The 25,467-nt window shown below is 38.1% G+C and overlaps 1 protein-coding gene across 2 annotated transcripts in view; it reads left to right on the plus strand.

Annotated features, from left to right (window-relative positions):
- nek9 (NIMA related kinase 9) overlaps positions 1-25,235 on the plus strand; it is a 28,836-nt gene extending 3,601 nt beyond the window's left edge. The window contains exons 2-24 of one of the 2 annotated variants that reach the window (XM_089120010.1): positions 946-1,123; positions 1,203-1,258; positions 1,359-1,429; positions 2,159-2,264; positions 3,611-3,742; positions 3,823-3,933; positions 4,031-4,095; positions 5,106-5,156; positions 5,298-5,490; positions 6,630-6,774; positions 8,041-8,241; positions 8,312-8,358; positions 9,157-9,318; positions 10,616-10,724; positions 10,891-11,052; positions 13,819-13,986; positions 14,748-14,807; positions 15,843-16,021; positions 17,267-17,401; positions 18,259-18,366; positions 19,383-19,436; positions 22,558-22,675; positions 24,915-25,235. In XM_089120010.1, the coding sequence (XP_088976136.1) occupies positions 946-1,123; positions 1,203-1,258; positions 1,359-1,429; positions 2,159-2,264; positions 3,611-3,742; positions 3,823-3,933; positions 4,031-4,095; positions 5,106-5,156; positions 5,298-5,490; positions 6,630-6,774; positions 8,041-8,241; positions 8,312-8,358; positions 9,157-9,318; positions 10,616-10,724; positions 10,891-11,052; positions 13,819-13,986; positions 14,748-14,807; positions 15,843-16,021; positions 17,267-17,401; positions 18,259-18,366; positions 19,383-19,436; positions 22,558-22,635 (2,571 nt within the window). In that variant the 3' untranslated portion in view covers positions 22,636-22,675; positions 24,915-25,235. Of the gene's footprint in view, positions 1-945; positions 1,124-1,202; positions 1,259-1,358; positions 1,430-2,158; positions 2,265-3,610; positions 3,743-3,822; positions 3,934-4,030; positions 4,096-5,105; positions 5,157-5,297; positions 5,491-6,629; positions 6,775-8,040; positions 8,242-8,311; positions 8,359-9,156; positions 9,319-10,615; positions 10,725-10,890; positions 11,053-13,818; positions 13,987-14,747; positions 14,808-15,842; positions 16,022-17,266; positions 17,402-18,258; positions 18,367-19,382; positions 19,437-22,557 lie in introns of both variants that reach the window. The other variant, XM_039684388.2, reaches the window with a different exon arrangement.
- The last annotated feature ends 232 nt before the right edge of the window (positions 25,236-25,467 follow it).

Here is a 25,467-nt window from a genome sequence, read left to right on the forward strand (position 1 = left end):
CGGTCTCGAGACCATATTTTAATGGTCTTGGTCTTGTCATGGACTCGTGTGCATTTGGACTCGGAATTGACTCGTACTCGAACATTTTTTTTTTAGGACTCGGAATTATTCCCGAGTCCACTCGAGTTCAATTCAAAATATTTTTCATGATTATTAATGTATGTTAATAAAATATTTCTTTAAATTGATTGACACGCCCAGTGATTGGTGATTTTCTAGTGCACAGCTGCGCATGACAAATTGTAATAAAATTACTTTTAACACCACCTACTATGTGGCCTTTTTACCCTAAACTGAGCATATTTTTTAAACATTGTGTACGACACGTAATTAGATTTTTTGATCCAGACACTTTTTATTTCACCTATCTTTTTTGCCTCCTGTTCTTCCCTCAGACTCATCCCCCACTGACCCAGCCCCAAACCCCGTCTCTGCCATGATCATTAATAAAGGCTGCTTTCTAAAGTACTTCTTCCTGTATTAATGTTCATGGGTAGCCTAAATGGGTTCCATTCTGACCTTAACATTAAATAGTTTACTGTTATACGTCAACAAGATTCTACAAGACATTTTCACCTGCTATACCCAAAGTTTAGATCTGTTTGTGTATTTATGCAAATGAGCACATATGTAATTAGATTATGCACCATTTGTCCATGTTAACAAACAATAGCAAAAAACTTTTAAGACATTTTTTTGTCTTGATACACTCTCAGAAAAAAAGGTACAAAAGCTGTCACTGGGGCTGTACCTTTTAAAAAGGTACACTTTTGTACCTTAAGGGTGCATATTGGTACCTTAATGGTATATTAGCACCTGAAATGGACAAAACTGTACCTTTTGAAAAGGTACAGCCCCAGTGACCGCTTTCGTACCTTTTTTTCTGAGAGTGTATAAGTAATCAACTCTGGATGCTGTGTTGAATAACTCTCTGGTTCTGTGCAGGATAACTCTCTGGTGGTGTGGAAGGAGATCGACCTGAACTGTCTTTCGGATAAGAAGCGCAGAGACGTGATGAACGAGATCAGCATCCTCTCCATCCTTCAGCACAACAACATCATCGCTTACTTCAACCACTTCATGGACAAGAACACACTGCTGATCGAGATGGAGTACTGCAACGGTACCACACACTTACACTCACTCACTCACTTAAATACTTACTCACTCACTCACACCAAGGTCTGAATGTGTGTGTGCAGGTGGAAACCTTTATGACAAGATTAACCAGCAGAAGGGAGATCTGTTCAAAGAGGAGGTAAGTTACGGTTACACACACTCACACACTGAATTCGTGAGTTCATGCTACACACACACATACACTGAGCTCAGAGCTGCTTTACTTCTGTTGTCCACAGGTGGTGGTGTGGTACTTATATCAGATCACCGCAGCTGTGGCTCACATTCATAAAGCCGGTATCCTCCACAGGTAAACACACACACACACACACACACGTTGCTCCAGTATTCGTTGGAAGCCAAAATCAAAATTAAAATTGAATTAGCAGTCACAAAGCCCTACTTTCATTTGATTTGATTTGATTTGAGATCTTTATTTTGAACATGTAAATAATAAATAAAAATACAATTATTAATCAATGAAACAAGGAATATTAATTAAAAGAAACAAAACAAAAATGAACAACAAAGTAAAAAAAATCCAAACTTTCCAATACTTGAAGAAAAACAAAACAAACAAAAACAACCCTCTATTTACATGTGCAAAAAGGAGTGGGAAGAAGTAAAACTTATGTACCCTTTATACCATATTTAAACAAATACCTAAAAAAATAAATAAATAAAAATCTAAATAAGTAATCAATCTATAATCCATGAAAGTATTGATTCAGAAGTTCTATACACATAAGGATGTTTCCCGATACATGACAATATTTATACTACAGATGTATTCAATGTAAGCTCAAGTTAGCACTGTGTTTCTCTGTAACTCTGGAATATAATTTCTTTGAACATCTTTTTAAAATGAATTATGTTTGGACATTGCTTAAATTCATTATTTAGTTTATTCCACAACTTAACACCACAGACAGACAAACAGAAACTTTTCCTAGTTGTTCTACTTTGTATGATAATCAGTTGATTATGTTGATTACAGCAGGGATTGAGAGCTCTGAATAGTGTGTGTGTGTGTTTGAAGGGACATCAAAACGCTGAACATCTTCCTCACTAAAACCAACCTGATCAAGCTGGGGGATTATGGGCTGGCCAAGAAGTTGGACTCGCAGTACTCCATGGCTGAAACCGTGAGTCTGCGCAACTTTTATATTATTATTATTATTATTGGTCTGGTCAGCCGGTTTATGATCTGAACAGCATCTCTGCGCTCTAATAACTCACATCATGGTGTCTGTGTGAAGGATAATGCCTTATTTTACTATAATTTTAGGTATTTTATTTCTATATATATGTATATTTTAAATGTCATTTAGGCTTATTATTAAAAATGTTGCCTTGATAACCAGCTGAAATAAAATAAGTTTGTTTTTTATATATTTTTTTTATTCCAGTTAAAGTTTATTTCATGTAACAGGTGTTTTTTTTTTGTTTTTTGTTTTTTTTTGTAGTTTTACTGAACTATAATAATAACCTTGATCCAGTTCTGTGTGCTTCATTTCATCATAATGACCTGCACAAACTGATTATCAAATAAATGCATAACTGGACCTGTTGATTAGAGTTTCCCAGACTGTCTACACTGCAAACAATGCCCTTGAAACAAGCATGATGCGCTTAATATATAATATATAAAGTGAACTAAAATGGGGAAAGCAAAACTGACTTAAAAATATCATAAATATCCAGTCACTAATAAATGCTATTGGATCTCAACTAGACAAACATGATTAAAACTGCAGTTTTTACTAATAAATACATTTAAAACTAGAATATTTGATCTTAAATCCAGTCGCTAAAAACACTGTTGTGTCTTAAACTAGACAAACATGCAGTTTTCACTTTTTTATAAGCACTAAATAATAAGTCATTTTAGTGAAGATTGCATTAACTAGAATATTTAACCTTAAATTCAGCTTATTTAAAAATGTTAAGAAATGTTGAAATAGATGAAAATTTTTAAAACATCTTAATTATTTTAGCTCACTTTACATTTTGCTTGTTTCAAGAAGGATAATTTTTCCAGGGTAACAATTTTTTTTTTTTTATTACTTTTCTTAATTAAGATTCTGGAAATGATAATTTTTAGGGGTGATGCTATTCTTAAAAACAGCCCAACAATGTGTTCATAAACGTGCATCTTTTTATCTTTGATGGCATAAAAAACAAGACATATTTCTATGAAAATTAAAGGGTTAAATGGTTAGGGTTAAATATTGACTAATAAATATGCTAAATTAAAATAAATCCATAATTTTGACATAGAAACAATCGAAATAAAACGGTGAAATGTTTTGTGGGTGACACTTTACAATAAGGTTCCATTTGTTAACAATGTAAACAAATACTTGAAAAATGAATACTAAGATCTAAATGAATACTTAAAGATGAAAACATTTAACAATAAAACATTAGAAACTAGATCAATATATGGTCCAATATAAAGCGTTTATTGTTGTCGTGTTGTGTTGAGTAGTGTGTCGGGACCCCGTACTACATGTCTCCTGAGCTGTGTCAGGGAGTCAAGTACAACTTTAAGTCGGACATCTGGGCCATGGGGTGTGTGTTGTTTGAGCTGCTGACCCTCACCAGGACCTTCGATGCCACGGTAATCTCACAGACATGCATTCACACACTCGCCCATCAGCCTGGAAACCACTCAACGGCCTCTGATGATGTGTTTCCCAGAATGCCCTGAACCTGTGTGTGAAGATCGTGCAGGGCAACTGGACCATGGAGATCAACTCGGACATTTACACGCCTGACCTCATCAAGATGGTGTACGAGTGTTTAGATCAGGTAGCTGAAAGTGTGGCGCTCAATGTGCCTGTCAATCACGCCTGTGGTGATGTCATTCTGACGCTCGTGTGTGTGTGTGTGTGTGTCGATGTTAAAGGACCCTGAGAAAAGGCCGACGGCGGAGCAGATTCTAGAGCGGCCCGTGATCTCTCGAGTGCGAGCGTGAGTCAATCCAGCACACATCATACACACATTTACCCTCGCATTCACACACTCGTAATTACTATTACTCCCAAAGATTTAATAGTAAACGTTTTGTTTTTTCATTAATTATTTTGTCTATTTATCTACATTTTTTATTTTATTTATTATATGAATTCTATTTAAATTATGTATTTATTTATTAAAAATATAAATTTCATCAATTTACTTTAGTTTTTAATTTGATACATTTTATGAATTTAATTTATTTATTATAATTTTTTCCCATTTATTTATTAGTTTGTCTGTTTATTTTACATTTATTTACATTTTTATTTTGTTTATTATATAAATTGTATTTAAATTATTTATTTAAATATCATCACTTTACTTTAGTTTTTAATTTGATACATTTTATGAATTAAATTTATTTAATTTATTAATTTTAATTGAATTCCTATTAATCCCAAAGATGATTTAATTTATTTATTGTAATTTTTTTCCCATTTATTTATTAGTTTGTCTGTTTATTTTACATTTATTTACATTTTTATTTTATTATATAAATTGTATTTAAATTATTTATTTATAAAGAAATATTAATACAATTTTCTTGGTCTATTTTATACATTTTATGATTTTATTTTAATTTATTTATTTTAATTTATTAATTTCGATTTTAATTTAAATTTGTATATTAATTCCTATTGTTCCCAAAGGTGATTTTATTTATTTATTGTCTACATTTTATTTACTTATTTATATTAATTTCATTAATTTACTTTATTACAAATTTGTATTTAATGCCATTTTTATTTGTTGATTTATTGTAGTATTCATTTATTTTATTTTATTTATTTATTTATTTAATATTGTATTTATAATTTTTATAATTATTTATTTACTCTATTTTTTTAGCATATATTATATTGTATTTATTTACTTTTAATTTGTATGTAATGTAACTGTGTGTTTAGCTGAGCAGTGCAGTGAACGAGTGTGTGTGTGTGTGTGTGTGTGTGTGTGTTCAGAGAGCTGGAGGACAGGGTTGCGACGCTTAACTCCTCCATCAGGAAACCCAAGTAAGTGACGTCTCGTTTCCCAGCAGTCTTTGCTCTTCCTGCAGTCTCGCTGTGTGTGTCGTGTGTTTCTCTATCCTGAAAAGGCTCACGGCACTGGCCCAGTGTTGTCCTGTTGTTAGTGTGTGTGTGTGTGTGTCCCAGGCTGAGCACGCCGACGGAGACGTCGGTGGCGGTGGTGACGACGCGCTCGCGGGAGGTGTATTTCTGGGGCGGGGGGAAGTTCACCCCGCAGAAGCTGGACATGTTCAAGGGCGGCAGCAGCGCTCAGCACGTCTGCGCCGGGGAAACACACTTCGCAGTGGTGACCGTCGAGAAGGAGCTGTACACCTGGGCCGTAAGCTTGCCCTGATCATAACCCTGCTCCACTTCTGTGCGCTAATCAAATACATCATTAACTGGCCCCGTTCTCCACAATACACTCCTGTACAAGTGGGGATTTAACCCTTACTAGCATGAAGAACAGATATAGACACGACAGACTGCCTAGATTTAACACCCAAACTCTCTTAGTTACAGAAACATGCTTTTAATGTTGAGCACACATTATGCATTTTTTTCCCAAGTGGGATTTTATGCAACAGTTCTACAAACAAAAAGGTAATATTAAGTGGCATACATTTTAGACAGTATTGTTTGTCTTTATTTTGCAGCGAAATATTATTCAAACAAAATCCCGATAAATCCTGATGAATGAATGACTGCGGACAGTGACTGAACGCCGGCTTTACTTTCAAACTAAAGGATCACTTGTTTTCATATTTCTCTATTGAACATTGTTTTATTTCAACTATTTTCTAACATTATCTCATAGCATTATATATGGCGTTGTAATTGCATTCATGCCTTCATTAAAACATCAGGTGAGTCTCAGTTAGAGTTCGTGATCCGTGTTAGATATTGATAGATCCGGGGCGCTAAATTCCTGAATATCAAATAATAATTGATGAAACATAAACGCATTTAAGGGTTAAGCACTTTTTTTTTTTCACTGATCTGCTTATTAGCAAGTAAAACTAAATATCTCTGAGTATTATAGTTATAGTAGCCTACTCCTACTTATGTAGTATTGTAGTAAACTAAACCTATAAAAAACATTCTTTAAAAAAAAAAAAAATAACCGTTAACTTGAAATGTAAATTATATAAAAATGTCTTAATTTTCCAGCATGTATTTTAACTTGATGTACTAATATAAATAAACATAACGTAACTATATAGACATATTAACAATTGAAAAAAAAACAAACAAAACGAATTTAAACTATTTGTAAAAACTATAATAGTATTTCAGTGGTACTGGTTTGAGTCCCGATCCCATTCATTCAGGAGAAAGAAAACTGTTAAATAAAAAGCACAGCAGAATAAAGTAGAAATGAAAACAAATGAAATGTAAAACAAAGAAACAGATTGACGGGCCGCTGAGTGCTGGGAACGAAGAGTGTTTGGGTCTGATCTCGTGTGTGTGTGTGCGCAGAGCGTTCAGGGAGGAGCGAAGATGGTGGGTCAGCTGGGTCACGGGGACCAGGCCTCGTACCGCCAGCCGCGCCGCGTGGAGCGTCTGCAGGGGAAAGCCATCCGACAGGTGTCCTGCGGGGCCGACTTCACCGCCTGCGTCACCGGTGAGCGACACACACACAAACACACTCCACGTCTCCAAATTAAACAATTTATTTAGCTAGGACAATTTATTCAACGTATGACGGTTTCAACATATTAGAATGATTTCTGAAGGACCCTGAGAAAAATCATATACAGGCGATAGTAATTTAATTTAATGTTTAAATCACCTTTGACCAGTAGGTGGCGATATGCCAAAGCAGTGCAGAGAGACAGCCTCAGTGTCAAGCCTGAACTTTAATGCGGTAAACAAAGCGGTGCGTAGGGCCGATCGGCTCCGGCTGCCGTAGATAGGGCCCTATAAAATCCGTTTTATTTTTTCCCAAATTCCGTTTTTTCCTTTTTAATTTTTGGGAATTCAGTTTTTTTGACCCTTTACTGTTATTTCAGTTGTAAAAAGTGCTTTTAATGTTGCTTTTAATGTTAATGATTAAAATGTACACAAATAAAATAGGCATTTACTCTTAAAATGACAAATACTGCATGATGCAACATAACACTGCACTCTAAGTACTTCAAGTAACAACAAAATATGGTTATGAGCTTTAAACTGTCCTGTAAAAATAAATTATATTAGTTTTATATAAGTTAAAATAAATTCACACTCTAGCTGCATTGTAATGTGCATACTATCCATCCTAAATAGTATGTGACATTAGTAACTGTCAATACTCATTCGGGCATAGTATGCACATTGGGACGCAGCTTCTATCTCTCTCTCGCGCGCTCTCGACTCGGACACACACACTCGGTCCGGCACCTCGTAGACAGACGTGCACGGAGGGGACTTTGTGTGTGCGACGAGTTTCTTAATTTTTCCGCCGACGAAAGCAGAGCCGTGGAGAGCCGCTTCGCCATGCTTTCAGTGGAAACGCGGCTATTGTTTTGATGCCGTCATGAGCTGAAACGACGGGAGGGGTTGTGTCGCACAGATTTGCTTCCCCGTCTCTCTGCATTTTCCCCAGAAATACGTTCTTCTCCCACACAAAAACCGAATTTCATTCCAAATATGTAAAATTCCGCGAAATTCCGCGTTAATACTAGATTCCGTGTTAATTGGCCAATTCCGCGATTCCGTGATCGCGGAAATTCTAGGGCCCTTCCAGAGCGGAGGGAAGGGAACGATAATAAGAACGGCAACCGTTACGAGAGGTGCCGAAATATAATCAAATCAAATACACAATAGAAATGGATTGTTTGTGGAGACACTGGGAGGAGCGAGTGGCTTGCGTGGGTTCCAGTATTGACGGGCGTGTGCTCTCTCACAGACGAGGATCAGATGTACATGTTCGGCTCGGACTACTACGGCTGCCTGGGCGTGGAGAACGAGCACGGCATGGAGTTGCTGGAGCCGGTGCTGCTGCAGTTCTTCCAGGAGCGGCCCGTCCGACAGGTGTCCTGCGGGGACAACCACGTGGTGGCGCTCACCCAGAGCGGGGACATCTACTCCTGGGGCTGCGGAGAGCACGGTGAGCGCGTCACATGACCACACTGACCATCACTGCTGTTGAGTGACACTGACGGCCTTTCCCTTCGCAGGTCGACTGGGTTTGGACTGCGAGGATGACTTCGCCTCTCCAATGCAAGTGAGAGAAGCTTCACTCCTGTAATCAATCCTTCAGTAACATGATCTTACAATGAAGTATTTATAAATCTCAGTTAAGGTTCACTTCAACCATCACTACTACATTAGTACAATCAAAAGTTATACCTGGTAATGTTATTTAATGAACCTGAGTTGACATGAACTAACTAACAGGGTTCGGACGCGGTGCTTGACTTGGACTTTTTGAAATGTAAGTTTGGGAAAACCAAAGTCATATTTAAAATATTTACATGTAATTAGTGTTACATTTTTTCGACGATACACTATTTTCATGCAAAATTAACGTTGAACAGTGAACACAAAATTATAAACCCAACACTTTTTTGCCCCCATTTTTCACGAGCTGAACTCAAAGATCTAAGACTTTGTGTTTTCTGTGCACAAAAGGCCTATTTCTCTCAAATATTGTTCACAAATCTGTCTGAATGTGTGTTAGTGAGCACTTCTCCTTTGCCTGCGATCATCCGTCGCGTATCGAGATGCCGATCAGGTTATTGCACAGGTGTGCCTTAGGCTGTCCACAGTAAATGTGCAGTTTTACTCTATCGCCCCCCTCTGTTTGAATAAGGAAAGCGATATCTTTATCACGGTATCCTTTCAATGGTTAAAGTTGCCACAGTCATTGCATCTGCTGCACTTTATTAGTTTACCTTTTTTAGAATTTGAAAGTGGATAATAAAGATATTGTTTGATAAGTCCTTGAAGGTCCATGTCACAGTATGCGTACGAACCCTGTGAAGCGCTGTGTTTATTAGGCTAATGTGTTGACTCGCGGTAGGTGGAGGTTCCCAAAGCCGGGATCATCACCTCTGTGTTCTGCGGCAGCGACGGCACCTTCTTCCTCACCGATTCTGGGAAGGTTTTAGCCTGCGGGAACAACGAGCTCAACAAACTGGGTCTGAACCTAGGCATCACTGGGATCAAAAACCACTCGGAAGAGGTACGTCCGTCATTACTCGGCAGCAACCTGAAAACATCAGTATGAGGTGGAAAACACGGGTTGAATCACCGAATCCAATCATAAAACCTTTATTTTGGATGTATAAATCAAAAGTAGAGATACACATTTAGTCAAATCAAGTCTGTGAATATTAAAGCAGATAGTTGACCCAAAAATTAAAAATAATTGGCTCCTCGTCTAAACACTATTAAAATATTTCAATCCATATATATTTCAATGAAATCTGAGAGATTTCTGTCTGTCCATTAAAAGTCGGTTTAAAACCTTCATAAAGAGATCAAATAGATCCACATGAATCCAAGATCGCTTTATATGATGAGCAGGTTTAATGTAAGCTTTTATTCGCATTGATCAGTTTATATGTGAGTTAAAAATCATAAATCTAAAAAAAATTATATTGCAATTTTTTTTTGTTGTAATTTTACTATTGTAATATATTGTTAAGTTGTTAAATTTGATCAATGCAGTTGATTCTACATGCTTTTTGATTTTAAATCCTAATTTAACCATTAAAATGAATAAAATAAAACCGAATTTGAGTAAAAGTCAAACTCTAAACAATTTGGTAACTCTTTACTGAAAGTCTTTATGTATAGTGCATTATACAAGTATTTTAACGCATTAATTATTTCTTGTAATGCACCTTATAATGCATTATATAATCTAATGAATAACTGTAACTACATTTATAACACTTATCTAATCACTGAACACACCTTTAGAAAGTAAAATACATTAAAACAACCCATTTTAGAATCTGCAAACATCATAATGCATTGGTTACAATTTTTTTTTATGAAAAGCATTATGATGTACATAATGAATACCTTTATAATGCATTATACATAAGGGCTTCAAGTAAAGTGTTACCAAAATTGCAATCAATTATTATAATAACACATGCTTTTTGGTTCCTGGCATTTGATTTAACAGAAAAAATTAGAACGTAAAACCCGACTTTGCTAAATGAGCACTGTTTAGACTATACGTACTTTATATAGGCAATTAAAGGCCCATAATTATGATTCATGGATTATTATAAATGTGCGCTTAGTCGACCAATGTCTTAAATGGATGACTGTAACATTACTCGACTAGAACACATCTTTAGTGGATTTGGATCAGGATTTTAACAGTTCAATCAAATGTAAGTAACTAGGGCTTGTTTGCATTTGATTTAACTGTTCAAATCCAGAGAAATGACAGTGTAAAACCCGACTTTGGTGAATGAGTGTGTTGAGATGTAGTGATGGGATTGTGAGCTGTGTGTGTTCAGAGTTATCAGGGGATCCCGTACACCACCGTACTGTCGCTGGTCAGGCTCCTCTCACGCTTCAAGATCGTCTTCATCTCTCCGGGAAAGGCCCACACCGCCGCCATAGACGGTGCGTTTGCTCACACACATCCAAATAATGGTGTTTTTCACACACACACACACAAAAATATAAAACATTCCATTTCCTTCAATCCTCATTCCTCAGTTGTAAGTCTCTTTGGACAGAGGCGTCTGCTAAAGTCTAAATGTGTGTCTGAATGTTGGTGTCTGTGCAGAGCGCGGGCGCCTGGTGACCTTCGGCTGTAACAAGTACGGGCAGCTGGGAGTCAAGGACTTCAAGAAGCACCAGGGTGCGAAGCTGCTGGTGGGGCCCTTCGGGGGGAAGGTGGTGTGCAAGGTGTCGTGTGGAGACGGCTTCACCATCGCCGCCACTGAGGGTGAGCACACATAAAGTGTCCTTCCATGTAAAGACATTAATCCGTCTATTTAAAGCTGCAGTCCGTAACTTTTTTGGGTTAAAATTATCCAAAATAAATTTGAGCGAGTGCATATAACCAGCCAGTGTTCAAAACTCCCTGCTTGCTTGATATGATAAACAATCGTTAGATTTAATCAAGTGATTTACTGCTAGTTGGTAATGGATGGATTGGGTTCGTGGATAGATGGATAGATGAATGATGGATAGATGAATGATGGATGGATGGATGGATAGATAGATGATGGGTGGATGGATGGGTGGATTGATTGGATGATGGATATATGATGGATGGATAGATGGATGATGGGTGGATGGATGATTGATGGATAGGTGGATGAATAGATGGATGATGGTTGGATGGATTGATGGATATATAATGGATGGATGATGGGTGGATGGATGGATGGATGATGGATATATGATGGGTGGATTGATTGGATGATGGATGGATGATTGATGGATAGGTGGATGGGTGGATGAATAGATGGATGATGGGTGGGTGGATGGATTGATGGATGTTGTATATATGATGGATGGATGATGGTTGGATGGATGGGTGGATTGATTGGATGATGGATATATGATGGATGGATGATTGATGGATAGGTGGATGGATGATAGATGGATAGGTGGATGGATAGATGGATGGATGGGTGGATGAATAGATGGGTGGATGGATTGATGGATATATGATGAATGGATGATGGGTGGATGGATGGATGGATTGATGGAAGGATAGATAGTAGTGGTGCACGATATATCGGCCGCCGATATAACATCGGCCGATTTGGTCAATTTTTTACACATCGGTATCGTTCCGATGTCAAAATAGGGCCGATGTGAACAGGCCGATGATCATTCCCTGTGTATTTGACGTGCGTGGGGGCGGGGATGTTTGTTTTTGCACGCGTATTAAAAGCGCAAGTGCGTTTAAACATCAAGCGCACGAAGACTGGAACTGGTGAGCTGTTTTCTGCCAGCCTTCCTAATGCGTATTTTTGTCCCGCCAAAGCCATAATTGACCGGTAAGTGATGTAGATGAGTGACTGCTGTGCTTGTTTAACTGAGGGAACAAGAGAGAGTGAAAGCACCGGTCACGCGCGCCGTCTTCAAAATGTCTTGCTCTCTCTCTCCCTCCCGCATGTTTATGAATTGAGTTGACTGAATATCTTTGAGAATACACGATGGTAAAAAGTCGGAAGACCGAAGTTTTTTTCTTCTGAACTACTGGTTGTGAATTGTGAAACCACACTTTCAATAAACCAAAAAAAAATCTATCTGTTGATGAAATGTTTTCTGTGTCGACTGTCGAGACCATAGACTGTAAAAATAGGTCGAGACAAATCTCGTGCGATGTTCTAAACTGCCTGGATAATCACACAACGTGTGCCGTGGTTCCGTTAATGACACGTCCGATTCGCGAACTAATGACTCATTTGAACCGATTCACTTTAATGAATGGTTAAAACTGATCTGTCCAACACTGAGCTCAAGAGACATAAATCGGAAACACTTTACAATAAGGTTCCATTTATTAAAGTGTACATTAAATGTGCACTTTAATAAATGGAACCTTATTGTAAAGTGTAAGGTTAATAGATTAATAGAATGTTAACAAATTTTGTTAACATTCTATTAATATTAGTTTCTGCGGATTTACTCCATGACAAAACTACCCCAGTCATTCTAGAATGATTCATTCTTTCCAAATAGAGCAATTCAAGTAATCTGGTGAAATTGTTTTTATATCACAATATATATCGCAGAAAAATAAAATATCACAATGTCATTTTTTACCAATATCGTGCAGCCCTAATCCTCGCTATGTGTTTTCTATACAGGGATATCGATATCGGTAAATATCGGTATCGGCCATAACAGCAATGTTAATATCGGTTATCGTATCGGCCACAAATTTTCACATCGGTGCATCACTAATAGATAGTTAATGGATAGATGGATGATGGGTGGATGGATTGGGTTAGTGGATGGATGGATGATGGGTGGATATGGATGGATGGATGATGTGTGGATGGATGAATGGGTGGGTGGATTGATTGGATGATGGATAGATGGATGATGGGTGGATGGATGATTGATGGATGATGGATGGATGGGTGGATGGATGATTGATGGATGGATGATGGATGGATGGGTGGATGGATGAATAGATGGATGATGGATGGATGGGTGGATGGATGAATAGATGGATGATGGATGGATGGGTGGATGGATGAATAGATGGATGGATGGATGGATGGATAGATGAATGATGGATGGATGGATGGATGGATGGATGGATGATGGGTGGGTGATGATGTATAGATGGATGATGGGTGGATGGATGGGTGGTGAATGGATGGATGGACAGATGAATGATGGATGGGTGGATGGATGGATGGGTGGTGAATGGATGAATAGATGGATGATAGATGGATGGGTGGATGGATGGATAGATGAATGATGGGTGGGTGATGATGTATAGATGGATGATGGGTGGATGGATGGGTGGTGAATGGATGGATGGATGGATGGTTGGATGGATAGGTGGATGATGGGTGAAAGGATGGGTAAATTGATTGATGGACGGATGGGTGGATAAAAATGGAAAAAAATGGTTTTGTGGCCTTTAATAATTGATTTTGAATCGACCACATCAACACAGGCGGTGTGTATCCGCAGTCAGACCGTGATGTGTGTGTGTGTGTGTGTGTGTGTCCCTCAGATAACCAGATCTTTGCGTGGGGGAACGCGGGGAACGGCCGGCTCGGGATGCCTCCGGATAAAGGCTTCGGCTCGGAGGTGTGTCCGGCTCTGCCTCGGCCCATCTTCGGCTCCTTGCACCACGTGCCGGATCTGTCCTGCCGGGGCTGGCACACCATCCTCATCATGGGTGCGTCTTCACACACTCTCCGTTCACACTGCTCCAGCTAAAGTCTGCCGGACGATGATGTGGAGGCTTTTATGTTAAAGCTACAGATCGCACTCCAATCGACTGATGGGCGGCAACGCGGGTTAAACTAACTCCCGCCAGATGCGTGTACTAGAGGAGTAAATACCATAAGATTTAAAGCTTGTTTTCTGGGGGAATTCATCAAAATTAAATGACAAGCTAAATTTTCTGCTGATTTTCTTGCCACATTGGAGATCATTTAGCTTGTTTTAAGAAAAAAGTCACTGTATTTATTTCCCCAGAAAACAAGACATTAAATCTTATGGCATTTTACTCCTCTAGTAACTGCATCTGGATTTAAGATTTTTTTTTATACTTTTTGACTGGAAATAAAACAAAAATTCTAAGTAAGAAAAGTGCATTTTTTGCAGTTTAGCCAATTTGGTGTGTTATTATATTTCCTCACTTTGCTGTGACGTTCGTGAAGTGTAATCTGCAGATTTAGCACAAATACTGCGTGGCGTAGTTAATATGGTTAATTTAATTTAATTTTTTGGCTAGTAGAAGTTCTGAATGGCCGGTAACTTAAACGTATTAGCCAAATGTGGCCGGTGAGTGAAAAAAATCATTTCAAACCCTGGTGGCAACCAGTGCATTGTGGGTATTTGGGTTTCTGGCGGAAGGGAACGTCTATTGAATGCTGTAAATCCGCTCTTAAGTGAATGTTTGTAGTTTAACTTCCTGTTCATGTTCATTGACAGAAAAAGTCCTGAACTCCAAAACCATCCGCTCGAACAGCAGCGGACTGTCCATCGGAAGTGGTAAGGTCCAGTATTTCCTGTTAATCGTCATTATTTATGTGTTAGTGTTGTTTTACTATAGTTTAGATACTGTTATTTAATCATCAATAACTGTTTTTTATATTAATATTCAGAAATTGTCTTTATTTATTTTTTGTTTTCATTTTAAAATTTTATAAATTCTGTTGTTTGTCATTTTTATATATATATATATATATATATATATATATATATATATAGTTTTAATACATTTTTATTGCAGTTTTAGTTTGTTATTTGAGTGCATCAAGTTAACTAAAACTAATAAATGAGAAATGTTGCCCTGCCAGCTAGCCGAAATAAAACTAGTGGAGTGTGTGTGTGTGTGTGTGTGTACTGCACGTGTGTGCACCGTGTATGTCATTTTTGTGTAGCTCGTATGTGTAGCGTGTGTAGTGCCTTGGCTAGCTGAAATAAGTGTAGTGTGTCTAGATCATTTATAGCATAAGTGCCTTAGCATCTAGCTGAAATAAAAGTCCGTGTGTGTAGCGCCTGTGTAGTGTGTGTATGTGTAGCGTGTGTGTGTGTGTGTAGTAGGGGTGTAACAGTTCAAATTACTCAGTCCGGTGTGTATCACGGTTTTAGGGTTTCGGTGCGGTTCGGTGTGTGCGGTGTTCAGGGAGAAAAGGACTGCTGTCATAAAAACAAATAATCTAACTACAAGCAACAGCACAAATAAATACAATAAAGATACTAATAAAATAAACTGCTTTTCAGGTTTATCAGCAGGGCTAACATTCGTTTTCAGCTACAGACATTTAATAAAGTAATAACATTGCATATTTGACTAAATTACAGATTAATCCTTATTAAAGTCTTTTGTTGTTTGATTAACATTAAAAAACACAGACGGCAGGACTATTAGGTTACTGTCCCTTTAAGAGATAATGCACAGATCCGGCACACTTTGACTATTTCATTGACTTAAGACTTAACCTACCATGTCTGCTAGGATAGGATACTCATCAAGACGTGTGTAGCTTGTGTGTGTGTAACGGTGAGTGTGCTGGTCCGCAGGCCAGTGCTCGACCGCCTCGGTGGATCTGGAGACGGGCTCGGCCACAGACTCAGAGCTGCGCGAGGGGATGCTGGGAGGAACCGCGGAGGCGGATCTGGGGGAGCGGGGTCTGCAGACGCCCGTCTTCTCCATCGACAGCCAGACCGGACAGAGCTCCTGCCCCTCGTGGCTGCGCAAGGTGAAGCCCTCATCCACCCGTACACAACTCGACTGAAAGTATAAAGTCATGCCATTAAATATAGCATGCACTGTATTTTTTGTCTTGTTCAGTGCAAATAGCACTCTTAACCTTCAAATGGTCTTCGTTTCCCGTTTACACTTCTGGGCTTCGGGGTCTACACGACCCCAACAATTGATTAATTGTACAAAAAATATAAATTTTTAATCATACAAATAATTGTTTTTGTTGACTTCTCATCTATTCATTAATGCTGTGTTTTTGGAGATATAAAGTACTTTTGTATCCACATACCACACAATTTCTCAACTACACCATTAGCTTGCACATGAAATATTATTTTTTTTATGATACATTGCATTTATGCTCTAGTACTAGGCCTTCATTTCTGTGTAAACATTTTCAGATTTATGCCGGATTTATTTATTTTTTGACACATGAAGAAAATATATTTAGTTTTCATTTCAATGTGGGGTCATATTGACCCCAAAGACATTTTTTTACATACCTTCAGAACAACCGAATCAAGCCCAGTTTTTGTGTGTGTGTATAGATAGATAATGTATGAAAATTCACAAAATCTTATTCCACTGAGATGAAGGGAACCTTTTTTTTTATTAAGTTAAAAGTCGATTGGGGTCGTATAGACCCCATGACCCGATTGAGGGCTACAGGTGAAATATTATGCCCCTTTTCACAAGATGTAATATAAATCTACGGCGTCCCTAGAAAGTGTGTGTGAAATTTCAGCTCAAAATTCCCTCAGATCATTTATTATAGCTTGTCAAAGCTTGCCGTTTTTGTGTGTGTCTCTTTAAATGCAAATGAGCTTCAGCTCCGCCTCTGTTCAGAAGAGGGCGGAGCCTTTACACAAGCTTCAGAGACTCCGGCAATAACAACAGAGGCCGATCTCACTGATCCAGGATCAGGAGTAACCAGCAGCGAGTGCAGCCTTACGGAGAGACTCAAGGAGAGCTTTACTGGGGCACTGGGGACCCGATTATAGCACTGAAACACGGAAAAAGTTAGATTTTCATGATATGTCGCCTTTTTAAATCAAGACACGTTTACCAGAGAAGCAAAATAACGATATAAATGAAACATGCCACACAGCTTTAGCCATGAAAACAGCCTCAGCTGGCATCACAGGTCATAGCAATCTTGTACCTTTACATTTTCTCTTAGTCATAAAGTCTTCCTTCATGAAGCCTCTCCGTGTGTTTGTGTCTTTGGTTGTGAGTGCAGGAGCTGCTGGACGCAGAGTTCATCCCCTTGCCGAACGATTCCCGAGACTCCTCCGAGCCGCTGCCGTCCTCCTACCCCGAGAGCCACACACTGCCGTACGAGGAGCTGGACCAGCTCAAAGCCAAGAGCCTGATGGTACCGAACGCTCAGAGTTAAAGGATTCACTTCAGAATTAAAACTTCCTGATTTACTCTCCTACACGTCGTCCGAGATGTTTATATCTTTCTTGAAAAGAAAAGAAATGAAGGTTTTTGAGGAACACACTCCAGGATTTCTCCATATAGTGTCTTCAATGGGGTCCAACGGGTCGAAGGTCAGATGTGAGTTTCAAAGTCTCGACACGATCCAGCCGAGGAATAAGAGTCTGATCTAGACAAACCAGCGACATTTACAACAAAACACACATTTATATACTTTAACCACTAATGCTGGTCTTGCTCTCGCTGTGATGCGACACACATTACGAGATCAGGGTGAAAGGTCAAGCGTGATGTAGACGTAAGAACAGACCCAGTGTTTACAAAGAGACTAAATCAAACACTATTTACAAATTAATAAATAAAATGTAATACAACGATGTCGGACGATTTTGAAGTTGAGTTTTTCACCCTTTCCTACATTTCTGAACCGTAACACGCGAGACCTTTTAGCGTGATTACATATATAAGTATATAAATGTGTGTTTTGTTGTAAATATCGGCTGGTTTGTCTAGATCAGACTCTTATTCCTCGGCTGGATCGTGTCGAGACTTTGAAACTCATATCTGACCTTCGACCCGTTGGACCCCATTGAAGACACTATATGGAGAAATCCTGGAGTCTGTTCCTCAAAAACCATCTCTTTTCTTTTCTAGAAAGATATAAACATCTCGGATGACGTGCGGGAGAGTAAATCAGGAAGTTTTAATTCTGAAGTGAACTCCTCCTTTGATGACCATCATCAGTCGACTGGTGTGTGTGTGTCTGAAGCCGTTGTGTTGTGTGTCCGGCAGCCGACAGCGTGTGTGGATTACACACACAGAGTGGATGAGCGGATGAACGGCGCAGAGACGGGCCGACCCGATCAGAGCTGCTGTGGAGCGAGCGTCGAGCTGGCACACGTACGCATGATGTCCAACATCACACCTGTTACTTTAAAATACATATATATATATATATATAGATGCTTAAATAAGTAAAGAAGTATTAATGCCACGTCATCATTACTGTAACCACGAGAGTACGACTTATAAAAAGCATTCACATCCTTGAAGAAATCAAAATGACAACTTTTGGGAATTTTCTGAGCGCTCCCGTATCACCTGATTAAATTAGGCATTGATAGTGTTTCCATAGAAAACAGATCTGAGCTCAGTGAAGCCCATTAATTAACCGTTAGAGAGTATTTTCAGTGATGTATTTCTGATTATGTCACACACCATCATCTAACTGAAGTACAAATCCTAAATACATGCACTGTGGTTTCATGATAGTTATTACAGAATCTACGGTTCAGTAACACTTTTTGATATAATTGGTTAACTGCATTAGTTAAAATGAACTAACATTTATTAATATTAATTCATGTTTATTGCACCATATACTAATATATATCTCAAATCAGCAGTTGAATCTGTTAACACTAGTTAATGCAGTATCACAACGATCACTTGTGTTTTTATTAACAAATGCTTTACAATACATATATTGCTCTTATTATTGTAAAGTATTTTTTGGATTTCTGTAAATAATGATTTGTTGGATAAAATTCTGTGTTGAAGTTTAAAGTTTTTTTAAACTTTATGTCTAATATGAAAACTCTGGGGTAATAATCGCAATTTGTCCCAGCATATCACTTTCCCTTTAATACAGAGTTCATAAGATATGATATATTACATATGGCATAGTAAGAAAAAGTAATTTTAGAAGGTTTATATATATACAGTATGTATATATAGTGGGCGTTTAAGTCTTAAAGCCTTGCGGGAACAGTCGGCGGGTTTGAGGCCAGCTGGAGAATGCTCATGTGTCATTTGCTTTTTAACAAAACATGGATGTCCAGTAATATTGTCATTATAAAAAGAATGTTTGGCTGATTTGAATATCAAGTATAATTAAGTCATGTGGTGTTTTTCAGCTCAGAGAAACCGTGAACCGGCAGGAAGCTCAAATCCAGATGTTACAGAAGCAGGTCAGTTCAGAGCGAGTGCTGTGAGGGATAATGGGCAAATGAGTTTGCACACTGACGCATGCCTCATTCCTATTTTGCACCCACGCAAAGAGAGCTTTTCACGTCGGTAAACTAGGGAATGAACTTGCGCTCCCTGGGCGGGTCGGCGCAAAAAAGCCCCTTTTCCACCAAAGCATTTTGAGAGCCGGTTCGGAGCCGGTGCCTGCGCGTGAACCAGTTCTTTGTGTTTCGACAGCTAAAGAACCGGTTCGCGGCCGGGAAAACTGGTTCCAAAGCGACACCAACTCTTTGCTGGACTAGAACCGATCTTTTAGCACGTCATGTTTACGTCGGGGGCTGGGCCGGGTTTAGATGTGCTTTAAACATCTTTTCTGACCATCGCAAAGCCAGGAGAAACTGCAGAAACATGCAAGCGTTTTTATTGATTTTTTTTTATTTATTTGAAACATAAGAAAACAATCACGATATAGAACAAATAAATGTAAAGAAAAAAGACACAAGACAGGGGTAGCTACATAACTTATCAAACGAAAAGATTAAAAGACTTGCATATTTCAATTGTTTTTAAAGTTTTTTTGGTACACGAGTTAGAGATAATCCCAAAGCAATGTACTTGCGAGCGTTTCTAGCGACGTGCACAGTGACGTAATGACGTCGTTCCCTGGGCGCTCTAGTCAGTGGAAAAACAAACAGGTTCTGAACGGGTTCGCAAGTTGAACCAACTCCGAACCAACTTTGAACCAGCACCAGTTCCGAACCAGTTCTTTTTTCGGTGGAAAATGGGTAAAAGAGGCGTGTTTCGGCACAAAAACATTCCCTGATGCTATTTTTCCGTTCCAGAAAACACTAGAGTCAGTGGCGCACTGCACGTGGTTTATAATGCTATTTTAAGCGTGCATGCTTGGCCATAATGTAGATGTAAAAGATGTAAAAAAAAATGTAGGCCTAAATATAGCTTGCATTTACCCAAATTTTTCAGGCTAATTGTAGTAATGAAGGATCAGACCTGTTTGCCCAATAGTGGCAAGAAACAGATGTATATAATGTTTAACCGACGCTGATTTGTGGGGGGTTCTCGCATCCTAATACAACGTCACTTCTGTCTTTCACGGCCCTGACAACAGCATTGGCCTCCTCGGCTGTGAACGCTCCTGGTAAATCCGCCGTTATAATATCAATCCGTCATGCAACATGCGCACCTGCTCTTAACCCTCAGGTGCTCTTCGTTTCGGAGTCACACTTCCCGGTCAAAAGTATGGAAGCTTGTTTCCGCCACTGAATAAAAAAATATAATAAATAATTGTGACTTTTTATCTCACAATTCTGACTTTTTTTCTCACAAGTCTGACTTTTTTTCTCACAATTGCGAGTTTATATCTCACAATTCTGACTTTATTTCTCACAATTGCGTGATATAAAGTCGCAATTGCGAGATATAAAGTCAGAATTGTGTGATATAAAGTCAGAATTCTGTGATATAAAGTCGCAATTCTGAGAAAAAAAGACAGAAGTGTGACTTTTTTTCTCACAATTGCGAGTTTACATCTCACAATTCTGACTTTATAACACATAATTGCGAGTTTATATGTCGAAATTCTGACATCTTTTCTCAGAATTGTGAGATATAAACTCGCAATTGCGACTTATTAGGCCAATTCTAAGGGGGAAAAAAGACTAACTTTTTTCCCCCTCAGAATAGTTTAAATCTCACAATTCTGACTTTATATCATGCATTTCTGACTTTATAACTCGCAATTGCGACTTTATATCTAGCAATTCTGACTTTATATCTCGCAATTCTGACTTTATATCTCGCAATTCTGACTTTATAACTTGCAATTCTGACTTTATATCTCGCAATTCTGACTTTATATCTCGCAATTCTGACTTTATATCTCGCAATTCTGACTTTATATCTCGCAATTCTGACTTTATAACTTGCAATTCTGACTTTCCATCTCGCAATTCTGAGAAATAATGTCAGAATTGCGAGAAGTAAACTCACAATTGTGAGAAAAAAAGTCAGAATTGTGAGATAAAAAGTCGCAATTACCTTTTATATTTTTCATTCAGTGGCGGAAACAAGCTTCCATACAAAAGTGACCGGACACCTAAAAAATTTAATTTCCCCCATCCCAGTAAAACCAATGCAATTTATTTTTGTTCTATAATATTTATTCTTTGTAATTTAGTAATTTGAGACAATTTGATTGAATTTATTCATATTTATGCAATATTTATGGTCTATTTTTGCCATGGAAATATATATATATATTTTTCTATATATATGTATATTATTTTTTTCCAAAAATTATTAATGCAATATTTTAGTTTAATATAGAGTCTAGGCCTTCAGAAAAAAAAAAAATTGAAAATTAGCACCATCTGGTTACAGTATAGAGAAAAAGCGTAGATTCATGGTGTAACCACTAGATGGCATGTACAGCTCTCTGACATGTACAGCATGTGAATTCCTCAGATGTTTATGAACACTTTTTTTGTGGTAGAAATAAATAAATAAATAAAAAATTGTGAATTTTTGTGTTTTTGACAATTACCCATTTACCCATGGGGGTCAGTTTTTGACCGAACACCACAAGTGTGACTATTTTTTAAGTACACTTAGCATGGTCAGATTATGACCTCAATTTTTTTTTTTATTCACATACCCAATGCCATAAAAGTCACCAAGTTTCGCAATACTCCGATGAAGCCGTGATTTTTAAAATTTCAAAACAGAATATTTTTCGGTCAGAAATGACCGTAGAGCACCTGAGGGTTAAAGGGTGTGTTGGATGACGCTCTGATTGGTTTATTTCATGTTATGCCCAAACCACACCTATGAATAATGAAGCTACTCACTATTCAATTCAAGTGCCCGTATTATGCTCTTTGGGATATGACCTTTCATGGATTGTGTATCGGATTTGTTTGTGAATGTAAAAGTGCAGATAAATGGGTTGGGTCCTAACCCTAACCCCAAAATCAAACATTTTAGAAGAGAACGATTCATCACGGTGGTGTACTTACCAATGAGCGTTGAGCCGTGTCGTCAGCAAGCCGTTTCCCAGCATGCAGTGCGTGGGGAGCAGCTCTAACGCGGTTCTGTCTCTGGTTTCAGTTCAGCGATCAGCAGAAGGAGAACGAGAGACTGTGGAAGGCCATCCAGAGCCTCAGTCGGAGCCATGAAGAAGAGTGAGAGTCCCATCATGCCTCAGTCATTAGCGATCAGTGCTGCGGTGAGTGTGATCACGGACAGGACCCTGCTGCTAATGCCAAGCCAAATCTGGTAGTTCATCGTCAGACGATCCTCCAGGATAAATATAAGGAAAGTGTCATAAACCGTTGGGTTCAGTCGTCGAGACGTGGGTTTTTACTCTGAATGCTTTTATATTGAACATTTCGTTTTCAAAGAAGCTCTTTTATGTCAGAGATGAAACTGTTAACTCTTTCCCCACCGGCATTTTTGATCATTTTTACGAAATGTTCACGGCCCCCACGAATATTTGGTTGAATGAATATCTGAACATGCAAACTATCAAAAGAAAGAACAGAGGCTCAATATTTTATTCTAGCTTCATGCTTGCTTTTTTATCAACACTTCAATGTGGGTTTCTTTAAAAAGCAACATTTTGAACAAAAGTTTTTGTCGAATTTTACAATGTGCGTCTTCTATCGCTTGTTTCTGCTTCTTCTTCAGCTGTTTTAATCTGGAGGTTCAGAACTCTTTCAGATGATGTGCAATATCGCCCCCTACTGTATAACAGTGAAAACGTGTATGGCTGGAAAATTTACAATGGCGGGGAAAGAGTTAAACTCTATGGCCTGGTTTCACAGACAGGGTTTAGATTAAGTCAGGATTAGGCCTTACTTCAATCAGGACATTTAGATTTTATTAATGTGCCTTAGATGAGATCTGTGGTGAAAATCCAGCTTTTAATGTGTGTATGTGGTGTTTTTAATATTTTTTTTATGTGTAAAGTCATAAGTCGACAACATTGCTGAGTATTTTCCGCTTAACCCTTTAAAGTCTACGGGGTTTTAAGTCCACCTGGCACTATGTTGATATTTTGGCTTCTTTAATGGTCACATTTCATAGCAGAGCAAACAGACACATATTTCTGGATTCTATAGATATTATATCATAGTATTATATGCACAGAGTAAATACAATGTACAGATACAGATAAATAGCACAGGCCTTAGATGAGGCTTACTGCACCAAAACTATAATAAAATCTCTCTAAAAACATTACTATAAAATAGACAAGCAGAGTAAACAAACTAAATAAACTAAAAAGATGGATTACATGCGGTCAAAACGTGCATATTGTTTAATTACTGCTCCGTTATTTCTGAAAAGGTCAAATATAATGATTTTATTAAAAAACGATACAATATATAGATTTCATACTTGCTCCTCAAATGGATCATCTTCCTCCAAGTCAAACCGATCTGGATCAGATCCGTTTTCACTCTCGTCGCTGTCGGCAAAAAGCATTTCCGTAAGTTGCTCGGCAGAGAATTTCCGTTGTGCCGTGCGTGTTTTCTTTGAAAATAATCTTGCCAAGTGCAAATAAGCGTATCTGATATCTCCAAATGTGCGCGTCCAAAGATTGCGAAACAATTCGGTAATCACACGTGAAGTTGATTCCAAACCCTCCCCTTTTTACGTTCCTAGAACATCTGGCAACGTCATTTTTGGTTTTTGGTCTGTGATTGGTTCACACATCAACAGCATTTTATATCATTAGACAGAATAAAGTAATAGATAGAAATGCAATAGATTTGCACTAAAATACAGAAGGCTTATAACTTGCGGATGTCAGCTTTCTCACATAAATAAAAAAGTAAGTTAAAACCTTAATCCATTCCAAAGTTATTAATAGATATGTCAGGGATGCGCACTTCGACTTTACTGCAGTGAACCAAAGACAGTCTCAAAAACACGCTTTGAAATCTGACGTCACAAACCACCTTGTAACCAATCAGATCAACGTGTGATCGTCAACCAGTGGATCTCTGAGTGAGTGAGTGGAGGCGGGGCTCATTTGCATATTCATAGAACCACACATACTAAATGAGGCGAGGGTGTCGAGTTACACTTTTTTGTAGGAAAAAAACTTTTAAATGTCATTTTAATTATCAAAGATGAATTTTAAAGGATAGAATTGATTTCTTTCAGAAATGTTTTTAAGTTCAAACACATCACACTATATCAGTATATCAGTTTTAATGTTTTGCGGTTGCACATCTGTTATTGTGACTGATGTATTTCAAACTTTAATGTGTGGATGTGAAGCCAAAACCCGGTTTATCTCGGCTAGTCCTGTTTCTGCCGAGATGTAGAACGAGAGACACGCCGTGAGCCGTATTTCACATCATATCAGAGTCAGGCTGTCGTGTCAAAACTACTGAACTCATTGCTTTCTGTTGTATTTCCTGATCATTCTTTGCTTATTTTGTTTACATTGCCAGATATAGCGGAGCAAGTGCATGTTGTGTTGAACTGTTCTGAGATCAGCTCCTGTGTTCTCGTTCTGCATTGGACTGACAGTCACGCGTCTTTGAAGCAACTGCAACCAAATATGCAAATATGTGTTTGTTCTTTGTGTGTGTATCATATCTGGAGTTTGTTTTTAGATTTTAGTCTGTTTTTTGTTGTTTTATCTTCATTTTCTGTACTCTGAAACTGTATCATATTATTATGGGACTTGCTCTTGAGGTGTTTGTATGCTTTGTACACTCGTATCAGACACTGATTGATGCACATTTTTAATAAAACGGGAAAAAAGTTGAGGCATTGATGTTGGAGTCATTTTTCATGTTGTATCTTTATATAATAATTTAATTTCGGTGCTGATCAATACCTTTATGCATTTGTTTTTATTTTGTTTCAACTGCCTAATATCAGTGTCGTCAGGATCGGAATGATTTAGTTTGAAATTAATTAATTTTAGAGAACTCTATACAATTACCTATTAATATTTTAATGCATTTGTTTCTGTAACAAAACAGTAAATATATATTT

Source organism: Pimephales promelas, chromosome 15, assembly GCF_988280905.1.
Source record: "Pimephales promelas chromosome 15, fPimPro1.hap1.1, whole genome shotgun sequence".
NCBI lineage: Eukaryota > Metazoa > Chordata > Actinopteri > Cypriniformes > Leuciscidae > Pimephales > Pimephales promelas.